The 20,867-nt window shown below is 36.0% G+C and overlaps 1 protein-coding gene across 2 annotated transcripts in view; it reads right to left on the bottom strand.

Annotated features, from left to right (window-relative positions):
- The window catches only part of LOC140646132 (serine/threonine-protein phosphatase 2A regulatory subunit B'' subunit beta-like), a 52,658-nt gene that overhangs the window by 9,047 nt on the left and 22,744 nt on the right, over positions 1-20,867 (bottom strand). For both annotated transcript variants that reach the window (XM_072849573.1, XM_072849574.1), the window contains exons 3-11: positions 12,141-12,326; positions 10,294-10,397; positions 9,619-9,721; positions 8,829-8,903; positions 5,286-5,372; positions 4,724-4,880; positions 2,746-2,794; positions 1,363-1,452; positions 473-648 (exon numbers count right to left, since the gene is read on the bottom strand). In XM_072849573.1, coding sequence (XP_072705674.1) covers positions 473-648; positions 1,363-1,452; positions 2,746-2,794; positions 4,724-4,880; positions 5,286-5,372; positions 8,829-8,903; positions 9,619-9,721; positions 10,294-10,397; positions 12,141-12,326 — 1,027 coding nt within the window. The remainder of the gene's footprint in view (positions 1-472; positions 649-1,362; positions 1,453-2,745; positions 2,795-4,723; positions 4,881-5,285; positions 5,373-8,828; positions 8,904-9,618; positions 9,722-10,293; positions 10,398-12,140; positions 12,327-20,867) is intronic.

Genomic DNA, 20,867 nt, shown 5'->3' with positions numbered 1-20,867 from the left:
AGTTATTTTTAAGCCCTTTGACATTGACATGAACTTCTTAAGGGCAGCTTAGGCTTCTAACCTAAAAAGTCATTACTGATTTAGAGACAAACGCTGTTTAGAAACTGTTCCCTCTGAAGAAATCTCAATTAAATGAATACCAGAAAAGGTAAGAGGCAAGTGAACAGAACAGTCAAGACCTTTTCTTGAGAGCATCACCTCAGCCAGATAGTGACAATATTCCATTTAAGACTAAACATGGCTACAAGCCCAAAATAAAAGCCTACAAGGAATTTTAAAGCAGCATATTAAATTTTAGTATGCAAATGAATGCCTGCCATTGGAAGATCATTCAATTAATAAGCTCTAACAGACTTTAGAGAAAAGACAACCTAAAGGCATATTCTTTGTATGACCAACTGAGTGCTCTTAAGGGTGCACTAACTCCTAATCCAGAGAAACAGAAGTTACAGATGGAAAAGGATTTTATTACCTTCATATTGTGGCTTCACGAGATCCAGCATCTGGCACAAACAGTCTTCAAATGGCAAAGGTTCTATGGCCATGTTATCTAATTTTTGGCACTGTTCTTCATAAAAATACTCCAATTCATACATAGACAAAGCACCGTCCCCATCAAGATCCATGCAGCGAAACCAGTATTCAATGCTGAAATTCAGTAATTAATAGCAAAAAACTGTTTACACAAACTTATTACAGGATGTTCAGAATTTATATTGCCCATTTTAAAGGCTATGGTACTTACAGATGCAAAACTAGACTAAGACTACATTCCATAATGCCATAGGAAGTCATTAAACACCACCTACTGTGGTAAGAGTTTCTGGTATTTTCTATGCCACACATTACTGCATTTGAAAACACACTTGTTAGTTGTGGGTGGGTGAGGGAGGAGATGACTAAACATGTGGCTTTACATAAAAACTCAAGGGAGCCAATGAAAAATTGAATTGTGCATCAAAACCCAAGTTCTTTCTTCATATTGAATAAGCTAGTGACATGTCACACAAGAGGTTTCTTATCTAAGGCTGGCTGTATAGTTTCCCAAAGTCACTGGCATCATGAAACAACTGCCATTTCCTTTAACTATGACCCTGTCTCTAAGTAGGCCACACAGAGCATATGGAACAATACCATTTATCAGCCTCTTAAAAATCATTAAATAGACTTTTAGAGCAGCAACAACAGGAGACACTGAGAAATAAGAATTATGCAACGAACTGGGCCAGTTTTCCACTCATGTTTTTATAGTTTAGCTTCTTCCATCAGAGTTCCAGCTGAGCATCAGTGGTCCCCATTTAAGGGCTGGAAAACAAATAAAGTCAGTCTTTATTTCTGTTAAAACATAAATTCATTTCTTACCTAGTTGGTGTCTTCTTGTCCTCTTCAGATATCAAAAACCAGACAAAATCAGCATAGCTAATTTTCCCATCTTTTTGGGCTTTTCTACCTCTTGAAGGCCAATGAGGAAAAAGATAGAAAATTTATTTTAAAATACCTAGCATTTACTAACCAAAATTAAGGATTATTCTCCTTGGTGCTATTAACTGTTTATTTACTCCTAAACAATGCAGTGTTTGTAAGGTGACTTGTCACAGACTACTTTGATTGCTCAGCATAAGGAGCTTGTGCGCTATGTTCTGTTTCTACTGCAATGGGTAAAGAGGAAGGGAGCAGCTAGAAGACGAAGGTAGCACTCTGTCCAGAAAGACTTACAGCTTTCCTTCCCGGGCAACAATACCACTGCTTAATTGTTAACCGAAGAGATATCTCAATTCATTTAAAAAAAATATATATTATATACAAATACACATGCTTTTTAGAATTTCTATTCAGGTAAAGTGATGAGAACTTAAAACTGTACAGAACTCCACTAGCTAAAAGTGTTGGAATGGAAATATGAAGACAAAAATGAAAAAAATATTCAGGAGGTAAGTGTTTGTGGCAAGAACATAATTGTCTGTTTCTACTCTCATACCACAGAACACAGCATCCAAATATGTTCTGAAGACACATGGTCAACCTGTCTAATAAAAAGTCAGGTAGGCAGTTCCTAGACACATTACATTTTATTCCTAAAATCCATTTTTTGCTGTTTTATCCTCAAGATGTCTAGAAAAATATGGTATATGCTTTGTCTTGCCCAAAAAACTAGCATAAAGGAATAAGCTCTAGACACATGCCTGCCAAGTGTCATTTCACTCATTTCAGCTTTTGCTATTTCTGTTTATCAGTTGCTTTCTAGCTGCAGATACTGTGCTAGCAAAATGTTTCAAAAGTGAGTAAAATGAGATAAATACACAAGAAAAAAAATCAAACCAAGTGGGAAAAATGAAGAACGACTGTCAAAAATGTGAATTAACTCAACTGGAGGCATTTTTGTAAATTTGTTGATGCAATAAGCATTGATTTTACAAGTAGTAGTGAAAAGTCCAATTCCCTTTGAAATTTTACAGTTTTGAGGGGTGGAAAAACTACAATGCCAACATTTCTTCCCTTCCTCATTCCCATCCCTACTAAACCATACGATATCCAATGGCAAGTGTTCATATGAGTAAAGAAAGAATAATAAAGAACTTGGACTGAGCCAAAGGTTCCAAGACCACTCTAGTACTACTAGGGTTTAAACCACAAAACTAAATCTTGAAATTCACTGCTACATTTCAAGGGGAAGGCATTTTTTCTGGGACACAATTTAACAAGCAAATATTAAATTGGATTTAGATCAGCATACAAAATAAGTACCTTGTTACTGCTCCCGAGAAGATCCGCTCTATCATCCTATTTGAAATTGCTGTTAAAAAAGGTTTAAAATAGTGTCAATTACATGCAAGTTATTTTTGCTTTGTATTGTCTAGTTGAAGAGTTTACTGGAACCCTCATATATACACATCTGTGAGAAAGATCAAGTGTAGTCCTCATTAATCCCTTTGAGTCCTCTTGGAGAGGATCACTTAACACAAAGTCTCCACAGCAAAGCTAGAATCAACCAGCTTTGAATTCAGACTTGATACAGAGATAGTAGTGTAATAAGAGTAATAAGATTGTCTGATTAATAAGACATCATTTTCCAGTTCTTTGACAAGTAAATCATGTTTTCAAGTGCCATTACGTTTTATATGACCTTGGTTTTGGCAAAGAGCCAAAATAGAATTGGCACATTCATACATAATGAGCATACCTAACTGATTCTGACATGGGTCTATTTCTGACATGGTTCTGATCCATGCTTCTATTTTGAAACCATTTCAGGCATTTTAGAGACATGTCTTAACTGAGCACTACCTCTGAAAAGGATATTGAATTTATCCTGAAGAATTTGTGGATGGTACTCAAAGCAGCACATGATACTATTCTCACAGAAGAATTATTTCACATTATTCTAGCTCTGAAATATTTTTTCAGCATTGTAGAAATACTGATAATTAAAGCAGGTGGTTAACCATTCAAATAGTTCATCTGTTTTATGTACTTATGGTGATGCTATCACCGTATTATTCTAGTAAGGACACTAGTCCCTACTTAATATTTATCCCCAGAACTGTAGGATAGCCAATTTGTTTCAGACATATGTGCTGCTGCTTATCTACTTTTGAAACACTGAAGTTGTTCAACCTTCTCAACAACAGCTACATACTTTAATATTTTCTTACTACATGTGTTTGATCTAGCCTAATTTTAGGCCAGTGACAGTATGAAAGGAAGGGATTGATGAAACCAGATTATCTAATTTTGACATGCAAAAAATAGACGTTTAAGACTAAAGTTGGGTTATCATATCCATTTTATGCTCTTATTTAGTCTAGTTCTCATTAAGCAGCAGCTGTTAAGCTTTAACCAATATTCCATGATTTAAAGGATGCAAAACTAAATTGCAAGCGGCATCGTATCAGTTCTGCTTCCTTTCTATAGTGTACTCAGTAGAGCAACGACTCAAATGAAAGCAGCTTTCCTTCCTCAGTGTCCTAAAGTGGAGTCAGACTTCAGTAGGCAACTCTTCAGAAGCAATCAATCAGAATTGTTTATTCTTTTTAATGTGGGATAATATTCCATAATCACTTTGTGCTTAACTAAGCTTTTCAGTCCTGAAGGAAATACTTTTAAGATGACAATGGACACAAAGCATCCAAAAAACCCCAACAGTTCCATACTAGAATATTTAAAATGGCTACAAGTGTGCAAGACTACAGAATCACAGTCACTGTATATTGCGAATGCAGAACATGTAAAGCTGCTAAATAGTATTAGAACAAAATGTACTGCAGCTGAGTTAACAAAACTTTAAAATAAGCAAAGTACCTGAATGTGTTTGCCTTTCTTTTCTGCTCTTTCCATACCTTGCCATAAGAGCCGTGCTACTTGAATAATATCAGTAAAATGGACTGTTGCCAAGATAACAACCCAAAATGGCCAAATGCAGCCATTTAACATACCAAGACTTAAATGATTTTTTCTTTTTAGATCAAACCTACACACTCACAAACTTATTTCCTCCTCTACTTCTTTGCCAAGATCAGAATTCAAATTCAGAATTTTCCTCAAATTTGGTATTGCTAGACACAAAGCAGTGTCACAGATTACTTGTCCTGCTTTACTTCACTGAGTCAGCAGGATCAGCTATACCAACACTCATGAACACTAGCCTTGGCAGTTAACCACTTCCTCAGGTGAAAGTTTACAGGTCATTTAATACATGTAAACAAAGGTGCATCATTTGTCATACCATGATCATTATGTCGAGCTAAATCCTTCCGATCAATATAGAGGTCATGGTCTGTATCCAGCTCCCAAAATTTGCAATAGATAACATAAAAATGTTCATATGAGAAGTACTCTGTCAGCTGGTTAATATCAGCTTCCTCTTCCAATAATGCCACATTCTATTATCAGAAGGATAAATAGAACACATTAAAGAATTTGTAAGACATTTGTTGAATGATCTGAGTTCTCATAACCAAGTTAATATCTAACACTATTTCAGTGGAACAATTTTTATCCTCAGAGACAGTGCACACCATGCAGCATGACAGCAAAGACTGAACACACAAGGTAGAAAATGAATGTGTCCATAGAAGAATGAGGAGGTCATCCAGACTTCTACAGCTCTGGATAAAAAAAAATGGCATTTAAACATATTCTAGTGTATGAGAACTAACGCAACTGAGCCTTCACTAGTTTTTGGAAAAGGAAGAAATGCTACTTATGTTACTCCCTTAAGCATTTAGTTAATACAGTTTTTAAACTTGCAGAAATATCTGTCTTGCAAAATTTTAGATATTATGTACCTGCAAAAAGTTGCTTTTCCTGAGCTCGTTACAAGTTATTTTCCCAGACCAGGACCTATTTACTGTATAAAATATTCTCTGTATAACCTGCAAGAAACAGAAAATAGAAATGTGATCTTAGGTATGCTCACTAAATACCCTCCCAAACATTTGTCAAAGATAAGTCTTAGCTCAGCTGCATTACAGAACTCCATCTTTCCCCTATTTCTATTCTTCTCATTACTTAGCAGATTGATGCTTTTCTCATATGTCATATTACCAAACCATTTCTAAATCTATATCTAAACTCATCTTGGTAAGTCTTATTTCAATGTTGCAGTACCCGTATCTCACACCGTAAAGTTGCCAAATGCTTGTATGCTATCCAGAATATGTCTATTGGCAATTTCACTACCTCCCAGTCTTCCAGATCTGTAGGATATAATCTAATAAACCTATTAATGTATCTCACTACTTCAGATTTAAAGACCTATATTTACTATAAGAATATTTTACTTCATAAATGAAGTTACAGAAATAGAATTGGGACTGTTTAAGGATCAGAGTACAGCGCGATGTTGCTACTTCTGAAGTCTGCAAATACAACAAATCAACATTTGACAGAAATATTCTTTCTACACCTGCAGAAAGTATGTTTTTCCCCATTTAATTTTATTCTGTTTAAAGTTACTTGAAAAAAAAAATCTGTTATTAGTATTAAAAGTACATAAAGGTTTTCTAATTGAAGAACAACAACAAAAAAAATCTATGCAAGAAAGATGACTAGTTCTTGTGCCATGACTGATATTGGAACCAGAAACAAATCCATTCAGCTGAGTAGCCAACACTTGTTTAAATCAGTTTTACACATACATTATTTTGGTAAACTCATCCGTTCAGCATAATTTGCTTAGTTTTAGTTTACAAACATAAGTCTTTAAAACACATTTTTTCTGTTTAACTGAATTCAGTATTCACCTCAATTAGTTTGACTTAAGTCAACCAGATACACATTTCAAGTCAGTCATTCACTGCTAACAAAAGTGGACAAAAAAAATCTAAACGTATTACAAACTATAACTGCTTAACCGGAGGTTGATTATACCTGCTAATTAGCAAGACCAAATATTGCATGTGTAGCATTTCATTTGCAACACAGTAGTTACTAGCTAAAAGAACCATCTCTTCAGGAACCTTTTCCCCCAAATGAAACCTCTTCCAAACTAAAGACTTAAATAATAAAGTTTTTTTCACTTCAGACTGTAATTGCAGTAAATCAATAGTTTAAACAAACCAATCATTTCTAACAGAGGAGTAATTTATTCATAAAGTTTTAAAATAAAGCTTAAACTGTAGCATGCAGCAATCTCTGCAGCTCTTACTTTGAACAAGAACAGCTGGTTCAATAAATCCAGAAAGGAGAATAGACTAGCCTACTTCTGAAACTTAATTAGCTCAATTCTAATTGTGAGTTTAGGGAAGGCCCATTTTTGGCTTATACTACAAAGCAGTTTTTTCTAAAAAGGTTTTGCCTTAGCTTTGCAACTTAATTCATCTGGATGTCATTATCTCATCTGTTATATATTTAACTGGTCTAAAAATAAAAACAAAATTGAATGTTTGCTAAAGACAACTGGGAATAGACTTAAAAACGGTTTTCTAAAGTGAATCAAAGCAGAGTATAAGCAAATTGTCAGAGAATTGCCTTCTTTACTATGCTGCACAGTAGTTTGTCAGAAGGGAAAGGAAATGGTGCAATACAGAGATTATGATTTCAAGAATTCATAGTTCAGATACTACATTTAATCTGCAAGCATGTTATGTATATATCTCATTTGTCAGGGCAAACGTTTTTAATATATTTCAGCTTTATCTTGGACATAGGTACCTAACCTTACCACTAGACAGACCAACCTATACTATGGCCTAGTGGACAGAACTGATTGCTTCCATGGTTGAACAACACTTACAGGACACTTGCTTCACTAAAGAGATGTATGTAATGTATGTACGCATACACATATATATACATATGTATATACAAATACACACAGCAGAAGAATGGATCATTTAATTTGTAACTGGAAGTTAGCACGAACAGACCTTAAATCTTAACTGCAGTGCTTACAAAATCCTTTAGATAAAGCTTCATGTAGCAAGGTAAAGCTAATTGAATACAGGTATGAAATGCCTTATTTCATCTTAGAGAAAATAATCTATAACTATTAGTAATAAGTTGCAGGACAGAATTTTAGAAGACTGTATTGGACAACAGTTACTCCATCCTAAAATATGACAAGAAAGGGCAGAGAGTCCTCCTGCCATTTCTTGACCTGCAGAATAGTATTCCAAATATTGTTGCCACATTCATAGCAATACTAGTTTACTTTTGGGATTTTTGATTAAACACTGATTTCTGTTGAAGACTACACTAAAATTTGGTTAGTAAAGTACTGCCAGCACTAATTTATTCAATATTGCTAGACTCAGGTCTACTCAAATAAGCTGTTCCTCCAAAGAAAAGTAACTGGAAATGGCAGGACCTTTTCTCTCCTACAGTCCTTCAGGACAGGCAGCAAGCTTTCACAATTTTAAACAGAGCAGGCTTTGATACAACCCAGAATCCATTAAGAAAGAAAACTACTCACAGGCAGATTATTTCCTTCAGTCGCATCTGACAAGAAAGTTCTGGGAGCTCACAGAATCATTACAACAAGAAGCAAAACCTAATGCAGCAGGACATATTTGATAGGCTGGCAGTCTCTATAAGAAGGATATGAGGAACAAAACCAAACGCTTTCAAAAAAGCTTCCACAGTTTTGGTCTGGGTCAAACTATAAGCTGGATAAAAGATGATCAACTCTGCAGGTTTTTCATTGGAGAATATTCATTAAGCTATTTTTCACATGCACAAAGTGAACCAAATGCCATTTTGAAGAATTTTAATCTTTTAAGACTTCAGTGGAATCGGCTGTCTAGACTACAGTTGAGAAGATTTAATGTCACTGATTTTTCCCTTGGGTAGAGAAAGAATACTTCAGTCACATAACCCCCAGGAAGAGAGAAAGGAACTTTTCATGTATAAAACCTGCTTAGAAAGAAAAATCCCCAGAGAGGAAAGTGGCAAGCAGCTTCAATATTACCATTATTTTACTTAATACTGAACATAATCACGTTAATAGAGACCTTTCATTCAAAATTCCATTTAATTAAACCCACAGTAAGGTCAAGATGCTAATGAGTACAGTCTATAGCCACAATCAAGTGTTTAAGATAACAGTCTGCTCTTCGTTTAATGTTCATTAACTTATCCTACACTATTACGATTCAGTGTTTCTCTTATTCGTATTAAGTTAAACAATTTCTTATAAATTTTAAGAAAAACTATGATGCTTAAGAAATTGAGTCTTTCTTCACAAGATTTCTAGTTATGTAGAAACAAAGATGGACAGCATGCTCAACTTTTCTCAAGGGATAAAGATGCTTATACATATTGACTAATCTTAATAATTTTGATTTTCCTACTTTGTTAAGAAATAGCTTTTCCAAATAAAAATCACTTACTGTGGTAATGTACCGAGAATGAAATTCAGATGCTTCTTTTAAAAATGATAGGCCAGGATGACTATTCACCACATCCTACAAAAAAAAGGAATAACAACATCCCAAACAGTATTCATTAGTGACTATATAAAACAATTAGCACAGAATAGCACATCTGCTTCCTTAACCAAAACAGTTCAAATTAACTACCACAATCATTAACGATAACTTCATTTAGAACTGCTTCATGTAAATAACACTGCTGACTTTTTAAAAATAAAATTATCTTTTAAAGAAGCCAGATAAACAAAAGCTTTCCTGTATTTTAGATGGGATGAAGATTTTGAACACTGCTGACCATTGTAGCTTGTAATTCTGTGGCTGACTGATTCAGTAAAAGCCAATTTAGGTTTTATTCATCCATTAGTAAAGGTGGTGGTTGCTGCTCTGAGAGAAACTGTATTAGGTCTTGAATGCATATGCCACTTTGCCCGCCAAAGGGCCCCCTTGACTTAAATAACTTCAACTGCTTTTCTAAACCGTAAGTATTCTGATACATGTGCTATTCATGCAAGCAATTTTAAATCCATGCATCTTACTATAAAAAAGACCTCACCTTACATACAATGATTAACTGTAAAATAAGTCACTCACTAGCATCTCAGTGGACCATACAAAGTGAATTACACTAAATATTATCAATAAACTTTAATGAAGACCATGAAAAAGTATGTTTATCTCAAAAAAAGTCAGGGCTTTGCCAGCTCATCATTTTGTTGTGTTTCCAGAACTAGTTTCAGTTGCAATTTACTTGTAAAAAAGGAATGAAGTCTTCTTGCACCAAGTAGTTGCATCCAGGGTTCATTAGAAGATGAACAAACTTTGCAGCATCATCATAGCAAGTCTGAAGTATTCTGAAATGTAAATATTCCCATTTAATACTCGACACAGAAAATTGCTCATGCTACCTTGCTCTAGGATGCCCGTGCAAGGCCTATGAAACTGCAACCACAACATTTAATTCTAAAGCTAATTACAAATGTCAAAGTACACTCCAAGTGAACACATCAAAGCAGTAATGTCTCATACATTTATGTTAAAGAAGGTGGGTATACCATGTTATTGATTACATGAAAGGACTGGAAGAAGTCCTTTCTTCCAGTTAGAACTGGAAGAAGAACTAGAAAGAAGAAAAAGCATTTTGTCCAGGACTGACATCTACAAGTTAGGGCCATGGTTTTCACTTTTCCCATAAACAGCCAGTCATTTACCAAACACTTCAAAAATCTATAAACACTGTAAATAAAGATTTGTTTGTTTATATTAAAGTGATGATTTACTTACATTTTCCCAGGTACAAGTTTGCTGTCAATGGTTGATTATGGGAAAGTTTTTTATTCCCCTTTACAGATGGCATCTCATTCAGAGCTTAAAAGATCACATTTCAATTTAAAAATGCAGTACTTTAAAAAAGTAATCTACTTACTTCCGCCACATTGCAACAAATTTGTGAACTGACACGTATCCTGTTCGTTCACCTCCAGCACAATAAAACAAAGGACCTTTCCAGTAAAGTGGGCATTCACAAGCCTAGAATTAAAGTATACGTCAAGTCAGTTCATTGATTGCCTATTTGAGAGTTACTCCCTCATTTATAAATCTTTCAAAAATTAAATTTTGCAAGTGTTAAGAAGAAAAACATAAGGCACAGATTTTTAAAAACTGTTTCTGAAACCAACTGCACCCTCCAAAATAATTAATTTTAAGCAACTGCTTTAGGCTGAAATCCAAAAGCAGAAAGCAAAACATAGGGCAACTTGCAGCATTCCTAATAGATGAATGCAGTCACATGCCTGCTCTGTCCAAGCAGCTGAACAGAGTCCATGCTAATAAGCTCCGCTAAAGGGCTGGATATCTTTAAGCTGAGCTCAAGACAGCGCAAACAGTTACACAACTTCTGAACTGGAGCCAGTTTACATTTGTCTGGCTCAGAGGATGGCTCAACTCATCTGCATCCTTGCATATACATGCGCATCTTCTATCCAATTTCGAGTAGTAGGCTAGCCTGCTCTGAGCAGCAGTACCTTGCTTCAGAATAGCCCACAGTTACACCTTCACAGCTTCAATGCTCCCACATATACCTACAGTGCTGCTTCTGTGTCTGCTCCAAGCCTCCTCAGTCATAACAGCTAAGTACCTATCTCGCCTAAAACTGGCTACAACTTGGGGTAGTCAAACATGGTGGCACCTCTGAGAATCTCATGTGGATCTCAAATAAGATCGTGAATACTGCAAGATGTATAAGGTCACTGGAGCAAAAGGACAGTTACTTCTCCTGCAATAGTTTAACCAGTACTTTAAAAAATAAGAAAAAGTGAGTTTGACAAATACTGTCCTCAGACTGAGAGGCTTTTCCCTACGCTTCAGGAGGGTGCCTTTCATCGCTGAATTGTAGGTGACTGGACCCTTCCACCTTTCTTGCTGAGAGGGTAGGGTGTCTCCTGCCTCTCCTCCCTTCTATGTGGAAAGGAGCTATGGAAGGCGGGAATGCTATCATTCAACTTAGCAGTTAAACGCTTCTGGTGAGGCAAGGAGTTTCTGAACCCCCAGTCCTGCTCTTGTGACATGTCTTTGTTTCTATTTTCTAGACCCTGGACTTTAAATGCGAAGTGACAGGAACAGGGATGAGAACCTGATACGCATTACCAAGACCATGACTTGCAGTGATATTTCAAGCATTGATTCAATATAACAAAATGGAAATTTAAGTTTAGTTTAACTAGCTTATTGTCCATTACACAGAAGTTAAAAAATATTTGCTGCTTTCTAAGCTCAGGAGTTTGTCACTCTACCATAACTCTAAATTAGCTCTTCAATAATAACTAGAGGGCTATAATCTCTAGTTACCAAACCATTCTGTCTTTCAGTATCTTTACAATGGAGGTTCATGACACTGCTAAATGAGGAAAAACAGTGTGGATGCCTGAAAACAAGATGCATATTAACAGTGCTTTTGTCTTAAGTCTATTGGCCAGTACAGAACAACATACAAAGTGCCCTTCAATATTTGGTTGTTTATGCAACTAAAAAAAATAGTTCAAGCTTTGTTTTAATGTTCATTTCTTTTTGTAAGCAAAATGTAGGGCCATTTGAGACATACTTAACACAAAGATTTCCACACATAAGTGTGCTATCAATGTTGAATATGATGTCTTACTGGTACTACCATGTAGGAGATGAAAACACATAATACAAGAAAACAAAGCACACAGAATTCATGTTTCCTTTCCATAGGTGTACAGTACTAAAAGCAGACAGCCAGCAAGTTCTCACCTTTGCAACCTTCCCCATGTCTTCTAACGTTGCCCTCTCATTTGGAAACTCAGAGAAAGTTCTCTCAATTTTGGCAATCACAGCATCTATATTCACTTTTTCCTTAGGACATCCTCGAGGAAAATAGAAAGTTGGAATGTTTTGACTAAGTGATGGTGGCAAAGTTTCTTCCTTCTTTGTCTGAACCTAAACACATAATACATATTTGACAGTCAGGTATAATGAAATCATGTATAATAGTCAGCTTTGGATGACTTGAATCTCTTGGTATTGTATGTTACAACACACCTTCAAAAAGATTTCTGATGATAGGCTGAATAAGCTATTTAAGAATGAGAGCACATTGGAAAAATTCATGAGTATTTCCAAAAACTGTCATTTAGAAAGATTTCTAGGATGTTAAAAATTTAATAAAAACAACTTCAGTCTTCAACATATCAAGTTAAGATTAATACACTAGACAGCTTCTTGGAGACATCTGAAATAATTCAGATTATCAGTTTCAGAAGAAAAAACTTCAACTTCTAGCTTAACAGACAGGTCATGAAAGAATGTACTTTTGAAATATTTCTAGTTTTACAGCTTCAAACTTTTGAAATAACCATGACAACTTTGTTACAAATCACCAATCTGTTTCATTTAGTTACAGTGAAGATGGTTTGGGTTGTTTTTTTTTTTTTTTAATCCTAAAAAATGCTTGATTTTATAAAGGTAGTAAATGATTCCTGCAGAGGGATTTTTTTGATAAACTATCCACACTTATGGCATGAGAGCTTAGAAATCTGTTTCTCAAGAACAGTAACAAGAGATATTATTTATTTAAATGCATTTAGCTTCAGTAAAGAAGAATTTACCTTGTACTTCGTTTCTAAAAGAAAGTCCAATAAGGCAGAGAAACAAAGATAACAAGCAAAGTAACAATAGTTATGTGGCAACTCAAAATTAGCAATTAAACATGAAGTCTTTCATCCCAAGGCCACTGTTCAAAGGTAAAAAACAATGGTTAATGCTATAAGGTGGCTCATCCTAGTGTTAAATATGTTCAAGATCCTGAATTCCATCTCTCATTTCCAACCAGAATTGGGGGCAAAAAACAAAACCCAAAAACACCCCAAAAAACTCCAACCCTAATTTTACTCCTTATCACCTTTGTCAAAGTGCCTGTAAAGATACCCAGCTTTCCAACCGCAATCGAAATCCTTCCTTAAGTCAGTGAAAGAACTAGGTGCTTACAGACAGCAGATTTTAATTTGCAGGGTTCCAACCCAGAAGCCTTTACTGGAAGGCTACACATGCTAAAAAAGCCGGAATCAACCTTTCTTTCCCCTCCTCTACATTTGAGTCAGCATTTCTGTTCTCAGCTGCAGAAGTACCTCAATGGAGTTACAAGTTTTATTTCATAGAGGAAAAAGTTACCTTGCATCTGTGACACCTGAAGTAAATACCTATAATTTTCTAAGAATCCTGTAAATTAAAACTTTTGATACCTTGTCATTAGTTTAGTGGTCCAGCTAATGAGGCACGAGCTCAGAACAAGAGTGCCACCGGGCATCAAAAATCCCTTCCAACCGTGGACTTCCTCCAAACTTTTGGGAAGAATAAACATAGCAACATTTTATTCTCTAAGTAACATTACAATCAGGACTAAAAATAATGTATATAATTGGATTAACACCTTGTTTCATTTTAGAAACCCAGCATCAGCACTTTAGGAGAGCCCTAGCAGTTACCCTATGCAAAACCAGACTAAAGACCTGTTTCTTGGATTGGTACCACAGAATCTGATAGCTAACATGCTTTTAAGCACTGGCAATCAAACCACCTTTTACTTAACAGAACCAAATTTAGCATCTCAAACTTAACAGAATCAATTTTAATTTCCCCATTTACAAGATCTGCCTGGGTAGCCACTCCCACATGAGCTGCTCAAATTGCCACCAAAGCAGTGGGTGTTCCAGTTCTTCAGAGATGCCCGATGAGGTGTGCCTCATCTGAGAAAAGGCTAAGTGTCCATTACAGACTACTAATGTCCCCTGAATGTTTCAGGTAACATGAAGTAAATCAGTATTTCAAGAAAATGTAGTAGAGACAGACAGGGCATTTTAAAAATCCACAGCTAGGAAAATTTAGAGCCTCAGATTACAAAAAAAAGATTCTTTTAAAAGGAAAGGTAGGGGCAGAGGGAAGACTACATTGGAAAAGGTCCCAAGAGAAGAAAGGCTATCGACGGAACTATTTGTTCATCAGAAACTTTATATTTTCTCAGAAACTACTAATTTACTTCAGATACCTCAGAGTACACAATAAATGATTTCCATTAGCCCAGGTTAAAAGCTGTTCTTAAATGGATGTGAAGATCTCAGTTCAGGATTTGTAGTAAGATCTATCCTAGTACGTGTAACTTCCTTGGGTGTTATTTAAAAGCGTTATTCAATAAAGGGGTTTTATTTATTTATTTTTTTATCTTTTTATCTGTTGTAAACATGTTCCAGACCACGATTATGAGGGAGAAGTTAAGCAACAGATTCAGAACTAAAGAGACTGGTTTGGTAAATGAAGATTTTCACTGTAACTTGCCAAGAAATAGCACCAAAAAAAAATAACATGCTTGGAGGAAAGGATAACAGCTGTATAAGCTTGAAAATAACTTGTACAAGCAGATGTGTGCTTCAGTGTCAGGACTGAATGGCACATTAGCCTTTGCAATAACTATATGTAAAGTCCAGAATCTGCAATTGTATTGTAAAGTTGCCACTGCAGTTTAAGTTTTATGTAAAAGACAGGAAGTGAGGATTCCTTGAAAATTCCTTGTTTGTAATAATGTAAACAAACTTAACATAAGATTTGTCTATAAGAGAATTCAAGAAAACCTTTAATACATAACCAGTTTTCATTCCTGACACACACAACCCTAAGGACTGTCCACACTTATCCAACAGTTATTTGCCTTGACTGTTACAAAGGAGGAAGTGGGAATTTATATCCCAATGGGGTCACTGTTCAAAGGGAAAATTTTATTTTGCAACTCTCCAGATACTCTTCCAGCTGTTGCTAGTGAATGGAAAATAAAACCATTATTATAATTACAATATAGTGATATGTTAGTAAATACCAGAGAACATGGATACACCTCACTCCAAAGAGAGAATTTCAGTCTTCTGGCTAGATAGTTGTCTTATCTCTACCAACAGATGAGTTGTACTTGGCAGTTAACTTGGTTCTAAGCAAAAATGAAGACAGCGGGGATTTTAAAATGAGGTGCCCTTTCCCCCTCTCTCTCAAATGAAAGAAGGGAAGAGCTGACACTATGATAGAGTTGTTCAACAACAGGATGTATTTCTGAAGTAAAAAGGAAGGGGGTGCTTGTATCCAGATATTTTAAGACTGTATACTCAGTCAAGTCTAGATCTACATCTGCACCCAGTAGTACTGGACCCCACAAAGGGGTTGAATATGTGGATTCAAACGGAAATGAGTGAAACCTCATTTAAAAAGGACTTGCTGGAAAAGGAAACAAGGCAAATAGGTTTATGAATGTAATATTTTCAGGCAGCTTACTGATTAAGACACAAGCCCATTGAACTAATTTGATATTTGCATTGTTTTGACACAACTACAGAAAAAGAAAACTTCATTCAGAAACACTGATGCTTTTTAGCATCTGACACCAACATTTGTTATGCCTGTTTCTCTGAAAAAAACATTTAAAACATTTACAGAGTTAGCGTTCAGCTCTTGCTGTATTATTTGACATGAATTTCCATAAGGATGTCCATATTAGAAAAAAGTCAATGGAATACATACAACAGGGTCAAGACAATAGGTCCCAAAAAAATTTCTAGCTCACATTTACGGCCAACTTCACATTAAGTTTTTACTAAGAAGTGATACACCACAATCCCAAACAAATAAAATGGCATTAAATACTGAAAATAGTATAAAGAGATTTTTACCTATCGAATAGCTAAAAGCTTGATTCAAATCCTTAGGTTTTTTTAACTAGGGAATTAAAAAAAAGGAATGTTGCAATAGTTTTCACATGTGCAATGCATAAGTTAATCTAGTTCTTAGTTCTTCAATAGACTGGGTCTTCCATTCTTATGTATCACATTTTATGCTAACATTACCTGGGTAAAACAAAGTGCATAATAAGCTAAGAGGATTTTCTGCAGAGGTATGCTATTCAGGCTTTTAAATCTTAATATCCCTGCAACCACCCACGTACAATGCTCATAAACCACCCAACAACAAAAGCAGATATTGCATGAAGTTCCCTGATACACAACAGAAAAAGGAAGTCAACATGGAGACCCAAAGGGCAATAGGATAGTAGTGATGAGACCCAAATGCTGTTTAGCACATGCACTTGAAAATTCTAAGCTTATGCTACACTATTTTTTTTTAAATGACAAGTATATCTCCTTTATTAAACTCAGTAAGTTCTTACAGACTCCAAGGTGTCCTACAGCCTATCAAAGTTAAATGGTAATTGTGAATGTAAGAAAATGTTATCAGTAAGCAGGCTCAAAAGGAGTACCTGACCAGCCTTCCCGTCTCTCTGTTCTTTTTATAGCCATCAGTCCAAGTCTGACCAATAAAGTCTCAGGCATATTTCTACTTTAACTTACTATCTATATGATTGTGCTGTGAAGCTCAACGTTTCCCTCCAGATAAGCAAGTGACATGGATCAGTAGTTTTATGGAATTTAAATCTTGAAAACACCAGGTAAAAGATTTATGCTACTATTGTCTAGAAAAGGGTTCAGTCTCATTTGGAAGGAAAAGATATTAATTTAGAAAAATTTGTTCCAACACGTCAAATATTTTGGAGTGTTAGACTGCCTTCAAAAATCTGTTTCTGGATAGGTAAAGTAAGCTTATTACCAGAACTTCCCTCAGGGCAAGCCCAGAGAAACACCTCTTTGGTAACACCAGCTCTCTTGACCTTGTGGTAGACGTTCAGATTTCCAATTATCTAAGTTAAAGAAGTGATGTTTTCTCCTTGTTTTCTGTATGCTCTTCAGTAGCCTCTTTCTAGCCAAACTAAAAAGACAGAATTATTACTCCAAGAGTTCCCTGGCTGTACCACTTCCCATTCAGCTTGATACGCTTAACAGTATTTTTTCCTCTATGAAAGATAATCCTTTGACAACTTAAAGCTTTCAAAATTTGTTTTTTTCCAAGGTAGATTTATCTAAAATCTAGCTATTGCCCTGAAAAACAGCTTGAAAACAGTAATTTAATCTGAAAGCTTAATAATGAAGTTTCACAGCACAGCATAAGGCAAGCTACACCACAGTACACCTGCATCTTCCCCCACTCCCGTATATAGCATTTACTGACGCGTGTGTCAGTACTAGTGATAGTGAAGCAGTATGGCGAGTTGCCTCAGGTCACCAAGACACTTAAAAAGCAAACTTAAAAAAGCCTATTTGTCCTCATCCCATCTCACACAACTGATTCCACTTAGAAGCAACATGGCTCTGATGATAACATAAGGAAGATTAAAGGCATACTGTGGCAGTATTGTTTGAAATAAGCTTACATTAGGCTTAAAACCATGCTAAGATTGTGATTCATCTTGCCTAACAAAGTTAAGACATATGTGAACGATCAAGCTCAGAGACACCTACAGAGAATGAACCTATGCTAAAGACAGGTGTCAGGGTATATATGCATAAGTCTTTCCTCTGGCAATAAACATTTTAGTCCCAGTTGCTTCTTCCTATCCCAGACTTCAGTTTGCTATCCTTCAGTCACTGTCTAGCAGCTGTTTTTGGATGTGCTATAGATACTAATTTTATCACACATGCTCCTCTTTCCACAGTAAGAGATAAACATCTATTAATTTTAACCCTGATGCAGTTTTAGACTAGCTTACTTTTGCTGTTAGCCTTAGATCAGTTCTCTGATCCAGTTTGGTCTGTAGTCATTTAAAATTTGCACTATAATAAGGGGAAGGAAATAGCAAAATTAATACACTTTTCCATAAAGTTCTAGCCATATAACATTAGAAGAAAAAAAGTACTTCAAACTATGCTGTTTCTGACTTTATACATACTGGTCACCTGAATTAACACAAGGGAGCCGGGTTCAACAACCCTCCCCATGCAGTCTGTGTTCCAGTTACCAGTTCCGTGTTCACCTTCAAATTCCGACCAAACACGTTGGGAGCCTCCTGCCTGCGCGCCAGGTTGCGCACTCATGTCAGTTTTACACAGACTGATGGCTATAATTCATCTAATTTATGCACATTCTTGGCAGTTTACTCTCAAGCCTATTTCTGTGCAAAAGACTATGGTAATTTGGTTTTGTGATTCAATGCAAATGATAATCCTCAATGCTAAGCCAACTTTACTCGAGATTGAGCCATACACTGCTCTGTCCCATTTTGGCAGAATTAAACTGCCCTGAGTTTCTTGTTCTAGAGACATGTTCTAGCAAGCAGCAATTCCATGAGCAAATCAAAAGAGATTCAGTGAGGTTTAGAGCAGTCAGGAGTCCAGGATCCTTCTTCATGTTACAACAGTAAAAATGAAGTCTAAGGAAGAAGACCCTAGACTTGCACTACAACTTGCAGAAGTACTCAGAGGAATATGATGGAGTTAGAACTAGCATTCCATGGCCTAAAAATATATTCCATTTCTTATTTGCTATAAGCATACAAAATCAGCTCTAAGTATGGAAACCTTTTGAATATTTGGTTTAACTATATGTCAAGCTCATTGTGTTCAGAAGTTCAGAGTGCAGACAATGTTGCTGGAAGTTGAGATAAAGCAAACGGAGAGTTAACTGATCTGTTCCCTCTTCTGTCCACTGACAACCTGAGTCAGGCAAATCCCTTCCTGGTCTGGCAACTGGCAGCCAAACTACAAATAGAAAGCTCAGAAGACTTAGCTGATTTGCGTGGGTTTTGGGTTTTTTAAATCACCGAGTATCAAATTCTACTGTACCTTTAGTGCAGTAACTCACTAGTAATGTGATCCATGTTGAGAGCAAACATCAACTTCAACAGCAAAATACCAATCCTTCTAGAGTATCCCTGGCTACCAAGTGGCAGGGATAAGAATCTACATTAATTTTATAATTTAATGTTGGAAAAGTCAGCTTAATAACAAACTAGAATTCATGTCTATTTTGTCACTGAAATACCATTTGTATGGTAACCTCTGATTTTGAGGTAAAAAAGATTTAGTTGTTTGCTACCTGAAGCTAATTTCTCCCCTTATTTTAATTCTCAAGACAACAGAGTAAGTAGTAGTTCAGCTAGTTACTCCTAATTGCATGATAGCTAGGGAAAGAAACACCTCACCCAGTTTGAGTGAAATTGCTTTAGTAAAGGCCATCACTGGATAGTCTTGAAAGTCTTACTACAGCTTAAAGAATTATTTCAAAAACTTTTGATAGTGGCACAACTATCAGTAACTTTTCCCCCTTTAACCAAGCCATATTTAAACAGCCAAAATGTGCCTCAAGAGAAAGCCACTGAAGCCTTAGTATTTCAGCAGAGCATGCAAACTTTGGAACATCTACGCAAACCTATTTGGGATAGTGTGTTAATTCTCATGTAGGAGGAGACGGTAGGTAGCGGCATCCAGGAAAAGCTTCCACCTGAAACTATGAAATACATTCCATACACATCATCTTGCATATTAAAATTAAAAACACATTCAACTAAAAGCATGTGTAAACAGTCACCACAGACAAGTCATATTACATGCAATAAACAAGCAAACACTAGAAAACTTTCAAATAGTCAAAAACTAAATTTTACTAGTTCAGTGAAGACTGAACTCTCCCTCTGAGATAACTTAGCATCACTTTTCTGCATGATACCTAAGCCAATCTCCTCACTTTCAGTAATATATATATGCTGCACTAACATGTCTCTTATCCAAGTTCTACAACTCTAATTTTGGAAATACCAGGATTGTCCTGATTTGCAGTTTGGTATAGCTGACAGACAAATCATGCAGTCCTGCTGGGAACTGGAGGACACTATTGCAGATGCATTTCTGCTGTAGAAACACCTCCAAACATGGCTGCATATGTTTGGTTTTTTGTACAGTTGCATAGAGCTTCAGCATCAAAAAAGTTCCAGTTACGCACTTAGAAAGAGTTTAATGATTTATTCAGAAATGCCCTGGGGTGGGGATGGAATGGAAAAAGGAAGAAGTAGTTACGTCCCCCTCAAAAGCATGAGCACAAGAGACCTTTGCCTATTATGCATGTCCATCAGTAACTTGCTTTATTTGTTGGCAAAACTTTTACCAAAGGCTCCAGAGGTAGGAATAGCTCTAACAGTTCACTGTGGCTGACCAGTGAAAATACTTTTTGTCTCCTCCACATGCCCTGCTAATTTACAAAAGGAAAAAGGTACACATTATAAAATGGAAAACCAGCAAGATTCTTCAGAAAAATCTACCCTGTGAAAGGCAACTTTTTCTACATTTTGTGATAAGACAGAAATGGTGCAAAAATATTAGTCACTGGCTGTGAGTTGTTGTCAAACAGCTTCCATTTTATGAATCACATCAAATCAAGTATCCCAGTCACTAACATACCCAGTTTGTCATATAGTTGTAGCTTTCTCGGAAAATACTCCAATCGTAGGTTAAATCAGTACTCCTATTCTTTACCAGTATATTCTGTTACCCCAACTGTTTTCAGCAGACAAGCTGGTAAGACCCTCCTAGTACATGATCATTTTGATTGTACACAGCCAAT

This window comes from Ciconia boyciana, chromosome 1 (assembly GCF_034638445.1).
Source record: "Ciconia boyciana chromosome 1, ASM3463844v1, whole genome shotgun sequence".
In the NCBI taxonomy this organism is placed as follows: domain Eukaryota; kingdom Metazoa; phylum Chordata; class Aves; order Ciconiiformes; family Ciconiidae; genus Ciconia; species Ciconia boyciana.
Note: the sequence above shows the minus strand (reverse complement) of the source record. Positions and strands in the feature narration are given on the sequence as shown.